At 38.8% G+C, this 10,651-nt stretch overlaps 1 protein-coding gene across 3 annotated transcripts in view; it reads left to right on the forward strand.

Annotated features, from left to right (window-relative positions):
* KIF16B (kinesin family member 16B) overlaps window positions 1-7,445 on the forward strand; it is a 137,191-nt gene extending 129,746 nt beyond the window's left edge. For all 3 annotated transcript variants that reach the window (XM_084203166.1, XM_084203168.1, XM_084203167.1), the window contains exon 26: window positions 5,953-7,445. In XM_084203166.1, coding sequence (XP_084059292.1) covers window positions 5,953-6,111 — 159 coding nt within the window. In that variant the 3' untranslated portion in view covers window positions 6,112-7,445. The remainder of the gene's footprint in view (window positions 1-5,952) is intronic.
* Window positions 7,446-10,651: the final 3,206 nt, after the last annotated feature.

Consider the following 10,651-nt stretch of genomic DNA (forward strand, 5'->3'; position numbering starts at 1 on the left):
CCTTAGATGCAAACTGGACTGGTTCATGAAAAATACCTCCCAAAGAGTTGTTTCTTGGCCTTGGTTCCTAAGAAGAACCAAGGCAGGATAGAGGCTTTGGAATGTGTTTTGTTTTTCTGCCTATTAGGGCAGGGAAGAGTACTGGGAAAATTAGCTGTGAATGCAATAATAGGCTACAAAGCTACAAATAAATGTGTAAAAGTACAGAGAATATATAAAAGAAAAAAGGCAAAAAAATAGCCAGCATCAATGTGATAATTGTAGTGGTGATCTGCCATTTTCACACATGGGTTCTGTCTTTATTCTCCTAAAATGTGCATACACAAATTGTCTGCAACTTGAGCAAGGTCTCTGGCACCAGGGACAATCACATTCTGGAGGCAGTTGTCAAATGTGGCTCCTCAAGGAACCTTTGCAGAGTCTTGACAGTGTGTAATTTTGGAGGGTTTTTTGTAAGGAGAGCCCAGCCATCTGGTCTTTCAGCAGAAGATGATGGGCCAGGTGATCCCATCATAATTACCAACATTTTCTCTCCAAGTTTTTCCACAGAAATAAGATCCTTCAGGCTCCAGGTAGTCTCCCAAGCAGTAAATCTTTTCCCCATTGCTTTGAAATCACAACCATACAGAATGACCTAAGGATATGTGCAGGAGATAAATGTGTTCAGATCCACAGGTGACATTAGGTACTTCCTGAGGGGTCTGAAATATCACTTGTGCTATTGAATATCACATGCTGTTCTGCTCCCTACTTTATTCAAATCTGCTTTATAACATCTTGCAATATATGTCAAGGTGTTGGGGAAAAGAATTGAAGCTTCATGTTTTCTTTATTAGAAAAAGAAAAAGCCTACAAAAGACCAAAATGTTTCTGGGCAAGTTCTGTCTGCTGAGTGGAGAATTGGTCTGAATTTGGAATTGGTGGAGGTGGAGGTGTTAGTTGTAATCCAGTACAGTACCCCAATAATTCTGGATTGCTCTTCTCCAAAGCAATGATACCTCATATTCTGTAATCTTGCTATCTGCAAATTCTTTCCCTGCTTGCTCTAATTTAATAAATCCAGAAATGGACTTGAAACTCCTTGGAGGATCCCTTTGCATGCCTTGACTTTTGTGATCACAGATTGGAAGCAAATCATGTGCCTGTCTGCTTGCTTTGGAGCAGAATCTTTCTTGGGAAGAACTGACTGTGCAAATACCTAATTGCAACATAAAGTGTTTTTTTTAGGCTGAGGGAATGTGCTTCAGTCTGTCTGGCTTTGGGGTGGTTTTGGTAATCAGATTTGCATCCTGTAGAAAGAGCTGTGATACCTGTGTGTGCTTTGCTCTATGGATAATTCAAATCAAGATCTGATTTAAAACCTGCAGCACTTAATGTTAGTCAACAGAATAATTATGTGATTGGTGCAGGGAGTAACTAGCACCTATATTAAAGGGAGAGAGAAGCATGTGTGAGAAATTAGATGAGCAAGTCCTGCCTCTGTCACCAGTGATCTTCTGTGACCTTGTGGTAAAGCTTTTGACTGTCCAATTGACACGTAGGTCTTGAAAGGGTGGTATTGTTTCACAGAAAAGGAGCTGTTGTCTAAAAAAGGCCCCAAAGCCCTGTTAGATTTATCTTATTAAACTCTCTAGTGCTTTCAGCTCTGGCATATATCAGCAGGTGGTATTTCTAATGTCAGTTTTAAAATGTATCTTCTAAAGTATTTTAAGCACTGACTTTTTTTTTTTTTAATTGCTAGAAATAGAAGTATGAAAGCAAAAGCTCAAAGTGTTTTTACTTTCTGAAAGTACCAGAGTTGATGAGTTTTTAAACACACCAAATTCTAATGAAAAAATCCAATTCTTGCTAAGCTCTGCTATTGGTCTCTGAGGCTATCACTGTTACTAATGGATTAGGAGAACAATGTCACTGAACTGAATTCCTCTTTAATATGCCACAATTGAAAGGATGATAAGAAGACTTTCACATTTCAGAAAGCTTTTTGATTGTAGTAACTTTAATAACTTTAAATTAAGTCATGGCTTTACATTAAAATGTATAAAATTATGAAGTCCCCACATCACAAAGTAGTGCAAGAGTGATTAGAATGACTTTGTTGTGCTGATGAATTGAGCACAAGATGAGCACTGGCCTATTGCTAAAAAGGTGAACCCTATTAAAATGATTTTTAATAAGCTTTTAAAATGCTTTCCATTCTGCTATTTGCATAATTAAAAGGGAGGGAAATCTGCTCAGACTAGGTAAAGAAAGAAAAGCCTTTGGGCCTCATACCACTTTCTCCAGTTTAGTTTCATTTGCAGAGTTAAAACTTGCAGGTACAGCTGTCATAAATTTGAAGTTAGAGGGCTTGAAAGTTGTATTCCCTTCAGAGAGGGCAAACACCACTGCTTTTCCTATTTTGGATGAGTTTTTAACCTTGCTTTCTGTGGGATTTTCAGGGTCCCCAGGAGGAAGGAGGAATTGAGAAACTAACTCCATGTTCTTAGAAGGCTAATTTATTATTATATGATCTATATTCTATTATATAAAAGGATGCTATACCAAAACTATACTAAAGAACAGAGAAAGGGTACAGACAGAAGGTTACCCAGAATAATCATGACAACTCATGACTGCTTCCAGAGTCCTGACACAGCTTGGCCCTGATTGGTCATTATGTAAAAACAATTCACATGAAACCAGTCAAACAATTCACCTGTTGGATAAACAATCTCTAGACCACATTCCAAAGCAGCAAACACAGGAGAAGAACGAGATAATATTATTTTCCTTTTTCTCTGAGGCTTCTCAGCTTCCCAGGAGAAGAAATCCTGGTGAAGGGATTTTTCAGAAAATATGACAGTGACAGCTTTCTCTCCTTATTTTGTACATGCAGAGTATTTCTGTTCTCTAAGCTGGTGTTGCTGAGAGTGTGTATTTAGTCAGAACAACCAACATGATCGATGTTTGAGCTGCCCATTTTCCATCTCTGTTGCAGTGCCAGGGTCCTGTGCCCTCACACCAAGCTGTTTACAAATGTATCATTAGGATATTTTCCAGCAAACCAGCAGCATAGCTGGTCAAATGCTATTAGTGCAATGAAACTCCAAAGTGCATTTGGAAGAACACTGATTACCAGACTAAATAATCCAGAACAAATGGCCAGAGTCTAACAAACAAAAATGAGTAATAAAACCAAGCGTGGTGGAATATTTTTGCAGTTAACTAGTTTCTTCTTTCCTAGATAATCATACAAAGCTAGTAGCTATTACACAGTGATTTGCATGCCAGGGACAATGTTGATATCAGTAGGAAATCACATCATTAATATGTATAAAATTTGGACCTGTTAAGGTATCCTGAGCTTGCCAGTCTCTGCTAAGAAATTTTTTTTCAAGGACACATCAAAAGAGTTCTGTAAATAGAAAAAAAATTGTATCTGCTGCTGGAAATGGACTTTAATACAAAAGATATGGAAATAGCTCTCCTCCTGTCCACTGAGTGCTGACAGAAGAGATCCTTTCATCCATCCTTGCTCCTACTCCAGCTGCTTGCAGTGGCCTCTTGGGCTGCAACAAAGTCCATGCTGAATCTCTTCTGGATCTCTAAGGAACTTTTTGTCATTTCTGGCACTTGGTGTTGATGTGCTCCTGCTCCTCCTCCTGAGTTGATGTGACTCTCATCCTCTCCTTGTCACATCTGAGTTTGGGAAGCATCTTTCCATACATGGCAAGGATCATTCTTTTTCTCCTGTCACTTTCTTCCACTCTGCTGTTCCTTTGCAGCCAACAGGACAGAGCAGCCTTCCCCTGTAGTGCCCTGCCACAACTTTGGATCAATGCTTGTGATGTGAGTACTTGTGCCATCAGTCACTGTTTCCTCACTGCAGGGGAACACTCCCAGCCAGCACCTTTGGGCAGAGCAGCCTGCATTTCAATGAAGCAACAGCTTCTTTGTGTCAAGGACACAGCAGCTCTGGGCTGTGTTAACATACCAGCATTGCAAACAGGGTAAATGCAGATCTGGGTTTTGTAAGATGGCTAATTTGTTCAGAGGTGGTTGTTGAAGAGCACATAATGTCAAGCCATATGGCAGGAAACCTTCGTACAAAATTAATTCCATCATTATCTGTTCGTGCCTGCTTGTTGCCATTTTCCCAAGGATCTTTTTTGTGTTCAAAGAATCTGTGATATTCACTCAACTCTGGAGCACAGATGTGGAAAAGAAGTGTACCTGCTGCTCCTTGTGTGTCACATAAGTGCATGCTTAGAGCAGAGGGATTTTTTACTCTGCCATTAGAGCTATCATGCCAAAACAATGAGTAATGGCTTTAAAGAAAAGGCATGACAGTCAATTATCTGGCCATACATACCAAGGTGAATGCAGTAGGTCTTTTGATGTGTCCAGTGAGATATTTTGGTACCTTTGAGCCTTTGGTGGTCATAAACTAGAATTATTGCAGTAACTTTTCAGCACAGTGCTAAAATGCTAACAGAATGCTATGTTTTACATTTCATTTTCTACCATATTCATCCTTCAGGAATTACTGGTTTGGGACTTTTTGTGAAGAACCCTCCTTTGAGAACTAATTATGAAAAATGTTTCTCTGTTTCTCACTTTAAATTACCTCAGTCTATTGCAGTTCATCTTGAAGGCATTTTTGTAATCAATTTTTTTCATGAGCATTAATACAACCTGTGGCAGATCTGAATGAAATAGAAAGTTTCACCATTTCTGCCAAGAGAATAGTTTTTGTCTCAGCTGCCTTTTTTTTTTTTGTTTGCTTTTTTTTTGTTTTTTCTTCTTCCTGTAATATTGAAACAGCTGGTTTCTTAAAAAGATAGCAGATTGTTATAGTTTGGAGGAATTATTCTTGAGAAATGAGTGAATAATTAGGACAGTTTTCTGAACAAAACACTTCCATGACCCCAAAGCTGCTGCATTCAAATAGCTAAATGTTGTGTTCTTCAGGGGAGAATGTGCTTCTCTGGCTTGCAAATATATTTCCCATGGAATCCAAGACCAGTGAATGATTTGAAAGTTATCTCTTTCTGTGGTCAGTCTGTAGTACAGAAAAGGAGTTTATCCCTGTGCTCCAGAGGAGATTTCTCTTGCAGGTGTTTGGGTGACACTGGATTCATTTGTAGTATCTATCTGATCTGTCAAACCTTTTGCCTAGTGTTTTCTTCAGAAGTTCAAAAGTTATAAGTTATTAAGTCACACATACCTTGAAAGTTGAATCCAAATAAACCCACATATGATGGAAGCTTTTTCAGGTTTGTGAAAACTAACAGTGGTAATGTGTATCCCCCAATTTCTCTAGGTACAAATGTATTTGTACAGTGGTTGTTTAACATTAACTTATGAGAAGGAAAGGAAGTGTCTCCCATGAGCTTCTCATTAGTAAGACCTAAAAAAAAAAAAAAAAACAAACAACAAAACCAGAAAGGAAATTTTATGGGCAGCTCAAAGATACTGGTAGGTTCTGACATAATATGGAATTAATGCAAATCTTTCTGCAGATAGCCATCATCAAAACAAAGCCCAATCAATGCAAGGATTGTGGAAGCTTTATGAGGGAAAGATTTTAAAAGTCCTTTTGTGTCCAAATGTGGTGAATATCCTGCAGCATGGATCTGAGGTTTGCTCCTGCAGTGTTTGCTAATGCTAGACAATAGTATTAGCATGTCCTGATTCCATGACAGCAGAATAAACATCATGCAACCACAGAATAAAAGAATTGCCAAGCTGGGCATAAGAGGGAAGTGGAAAATACTTCTTTTCTGCTTTTCCTGAGCTCAATACAGACATTTCAGTAGACTGTTTTATAAATGCTGATGGTTATTGAAAGGACTGTTCACATCCCATGGAAATATTTTTGGAGGTTTTTACTGTTCATTTAATTTTTCAAAGTGGCTGTAATAAATTTGATCAAGTTAACCTTATGACATTTTATATTTCATTCCACAGAAATACCTCAGGAGCTTTTTCTCTGCAATGCTGAAATCTCCATCATCTCCACTGAACATTGACAAAGTGGGGCTAACCTTGTCAAAATACACCATCTGTGAATTCTCACCCTTCTTCAGAAAAGGCGTTTTTGACTACAGCAGCCATGGGACCAGCTAAGTTTGGGGCCAGGATCCTTATGCTGGAGGAGTATAGTTGGAGTGGTGCCTTCACTTTTGTGGAAGAGGAATGAGGGACAGAAACAAACCTGTGTCTCCTCCATACCTGGAAACATCCAAACAGCACCAAGTGGAGACAGCCAGGCCCCCACGCTAAGCTGTGTCCTTTAGCAGCTCCCAGGGCAGTGCCTGCATTCTCCTGGCATGGGGTGTACAGACATTTTTGTGTAGTTGCTCTGTTAATACTGGACAAAGATTCTCACTCTGGTAAAGAGTTTGGATCCCCTTCTTGGCAGCAGTGCTTCCTTCCCATTTGCTCAGATAATTTGTTCTGGCCATAGGAGAGCATCTCATGTTTACCGTGGCAGTGTGTCGTGCTGACAGAGGGTTTCCCAGTGGCATTTTGGTTTCTATCCAAGCTGTTCCTTAAAGAACAGCTCCTCTTTTGTTTCTTTATAGCATAGTGTCATGTTTAAGGTAATGATCATGCTCCACTGTTGTTTCGTTTTCTTTCCCTTCTAGATACACTGAGTATTGACTGTATAATTGTATAGTTTTTCTCAGAAGAATTAAAGGGCCTGGGTAACTTGAATGTTTACAAAAACATATGCAGCAGGAAGAATATAATTTGAACCCTGTCAGAGTCCTCCACACTTAGTTGTTTGGAGGCTGAACAAATCATTCAGCATTAATAAAGAAGCAAAGGAAGCAATAGTTACCAAATAACATGGTCAGCATCTTTTCAGATTTCGTAATCATTCAGACTGGAAATGGAAACTCTGCACTGTACAGAGCTCATAGCTATGCATAAAGCTGATACAAAGTGCTATATATTGTTTTTTAAATAGCTTCTTCACAATAATTGTAAAACCTGAGGTTTATTTGCATCAGTTAAAATTTACAGGATTTAAATAATAGTACTTTAAAATGACTCAGGATCTATTCAGACTTGCACATATATATATATATATATATATACAGGTAGAACTAATTTTATATTGCTGCAGATTCAAAACTATGTATACACTGTGACTGGAATTGAGTATGTGTACATGTTAATGTATAATTGGTTGTATAAAAATCAGAATTGAATTACTTCCAGATATTAAAATGCATAATGAAAGGTAAGTTTTGTGTGCCATTTGTTCAGAGTTTGAAGCATTTTTTCTGAGTTGACATCACTGACCACTGGTAGGTTGTGGTAATCAAACTATTTCATGCCATTGAAAATTATTATTAAAACCTAAAGTAACAACACTGATGGCATTTTTATTTCATGACCTAAATTTTAGGAACAGCAGTGTTTCACACTTAGTATGATACATCGATGGTCCTGAGGGAACTGGCCAAGGAAGTGTCTGAGGCACTATTGATCATATTTAAGAAGTGATGGCACTCTGGGGAAGCTTCCCCTGGCTGGAGAAGGGCAAACATAACCCTAATTTTTTAAAAGGGAAAAGAGGAAGACCCAAGGAACCACAAGCCAGTCAGTCTTACCTCAGTGCCTGGCAAGATTATGGAGCAGGTCCTTTTGGAAACTCATGGTGAATAATGTGGTAATTGGTGACTGCCAATATTCCTTCTCTAAAGACAAATCATGCCTGACAAATTTGGTGGCCTGGGAAGATCTTCTAGAACCCCTCCCACACCTACAGGGAGCCTGCAGGAAGGCTGGAGTGAGACTAAGGCATACAGGAATAGTGGGAATGGCCTTAAGCTGGTTTTGTTAGATATTGGGAAGAAATTCTTGACTATGGGGCTGGTGAGGCACAGGCACAAGTTGTACAGAGAAGCTGTGGCAGCCCCTTCACTGGAGGTGTTCAATGCCAGGCTGGATGGGGCTGTGAGAAACCTGATGAGAAGCACCAGGAAGGTCTTGCTGCCTGTGGCAGGGGCATTGCAACTAGAGGACTTCTAAGGTCCTTTCCAAACCAGGCCCTTCTATGATTCTGTGTTGATGTATAAACATAACTGGGTTCCATTGCTAAGCATAGCCTGCCATAATAAGCACCTTTAATTAAAATTGAAAAAGAAAAAAAACTGAATGGATGATTTAAATGGCTCTGAATCTCACTTCAAAGCCAGTGACTGTTTTGTTTCTCCTTCTCCCTTGGTCTGTCCCCCTTCCTACCTCATTGCAATGAGGTGTGATAAAGAATTAATGTCTCAGAGTCTTCAGAAAAATGATTTTGTGTAACTGTAGAGCATTATTTCCTTTGTGCCACTTTTGTGAAAGGACCTAGCAGGCCAAAAAACAGTAAACTGCTTTATCTGCTGCACTGATAAACCCATTTTCTGCAGTTTCTTTTCTGAAAAACCACCAGTGTGCCAAGCAGAACTCCATTGCACCACATGGTGAATGCTGGTTATGAAAAGGCAAAAGCAAACAGGACTCCTAGGGGTATTTTGTGTCACTTTGGATTTGGAGAACCTGTTTAAGAAAAACTCAATGTGATAAAGAGTTAAGTAAAGTGAAAAATTAGAAATTTTTTTGCACTTGAATTTAAAAGAAGACTTGTACTGGATTCCTGCCAACAGTACAAATTGATGCAGGACCAGATGCTCCACTGGTGTAAACTTGCCTATAAAGATGGTTCATTTATGTTGTCTACTTTATCTGGCCTGCAGTATTAAATGTGTACATTGCAAATAACAAAGGTCTGTTAATCACTCTATTTACAATGTCATCAAGTTAAAAGCTGCAGAGTTGTGAATGTGAGCATGAGGTTAGGACCACAACCACCAGCTACCAGTGTTTCCCACCTTCTTACCTTTCTTCCACTGGTGTCCAGAGTTTAATCAATGATGGCAAGCTCAGGCTAAGCTAGGAGGCATCTTTGAATAATTACAACAGTAAAAAATATGATGGCTGTTTATAACCTACAGTCTTTGAACTCAGACTTCATGAGAAGTTTTCACTAGAAGCTGAAATGCATACAGCTAGCCATTTTAAAGATGTTCCAATTGCATTTCTCTGTAGATATCCTCATGCTCTAAAATTGTCCATTAATTTTATTTTCAACATACTGACACTTTCAACAACATTGTGAAAGTTATTTTCAGGCCTGGTATGGGTGGTGGTTTTTTTCCTAGTGCCTAAATAATTGAGAAATGTCCTTAAGTAAAACCTAACTTATGTATCAGTCCTATATATATTTCATACAGTGTGTGTTTAAGTGCTTTACTATAATGGGGCTATCACACTTACCCTTGCAACTGAAATCATGCCTCCATTAAAGTCACCAAACAGCTTGGCTCATTTCCTTGAGCCTACAGCAGTTTTTCATCAATAGGACTGCACCAAAAAAGGCTAAAAAGCACACTGGTGCTTGGCTTTTCTTCTTCTTTTTTTTTTTTTTTTTCTGCATAACATGATTAAATGAAAAAAAACTTTGAGGAAAGCCTTGTTGTTGGTCTTGACCCTGCTCTCCTTTAACTGGAAGTGCTTTTCCCCTGAATGTGCTGCTGCTCCTAGGCAAGAGGCTGAGCAGCCCTCAAAGCTCAGCTGATAAATGACTCCTGGCAATCTCCTCGCTCCTGGAGGTGGGAATAAGAAATAGGTTTGTATTACACTGTGATAAAACTTGAAATTTTATATGCTCCCAGCTCACCAAAGCCCCAAAATTGGAAAAAATAAATGATTTTTAACTTACAAGTTTCTTATGTCCATCCATGGGTTTATTTTCTCTGTGTTTCATTAGATTCTGGAAAAAAAAATATGTTTGATAAGCTAAAGAGCAAAAACTTTCTGGCTTCCACCCTCATAATGGGAAACAGAAGATATTCCTCTGCAGGACAGGCTTCATGAGCAATTAAGGTCTATGCAGTTGTACCAGGCCCTGAACCAGTTAAAGGCTTAAAGTCTGATAAAGATATATTTTCTTGGCAAAGCTGTAAAGTGAATTTTTTTAATATACTGTGTCCTGCCACTTCTTAAAATTCTTGTTTTATTATTTTAAGAGAATGCTTTGTTATTATTGGTGGCAGACCAGAATGTGGATGTACCTTTCTATTCCTAATACAATGAAAACAAAGTTGATTAGGAACAAAAATACCATAAAATAGAATCAATCAAGATTGGAAAAGGCCTCTATGATCATCAAGTCCAACGATTACCCCAGCTCTGCTGTGTCACCAATAAACCATGTCCCCAAGTGCCATATCCACACATTTGAACATTTCAGAGGTTGGTTATTCCACCATTTCTCTGGGCATCCTGTCCCAGTGCCAGACTACCCTTTCACCAAAGAAATATTTCTTAATATCTAATCTAGACCTCCCCTGTTGCAACTTGAGAAAGAAACAGGTTGGGAAAGTGAACAGTGACCTGAAAATGAATTTTGTGGGAAACAGGTAAACTTCCTTATGCCACCTGTCTAGTGCAGTGAAATCCATAAAAGAGCTCATCCAACTTGTTGAAAATTCCTGATCACAAACAATGCTGTTCTTTTGTCTTTTTGAGGTTGAGTTTTAGAAGGAATGTGTTGGGAAGCCATATGAAGGGTGAACATTAATGTTTGACAGAATGGAGGCAAGATTTT

This window comes from Fringilla coelebs, assembly GCF_963513975.1.
Source record: "Fringilla coelebs genome assembly, chromosome: 3".
Lineage (NCBI taxonomy): Eukaryota > Metazoa > Chordata > Aves > Passeriformes > Fringillidae > Fringilla > Fringilla coelebs.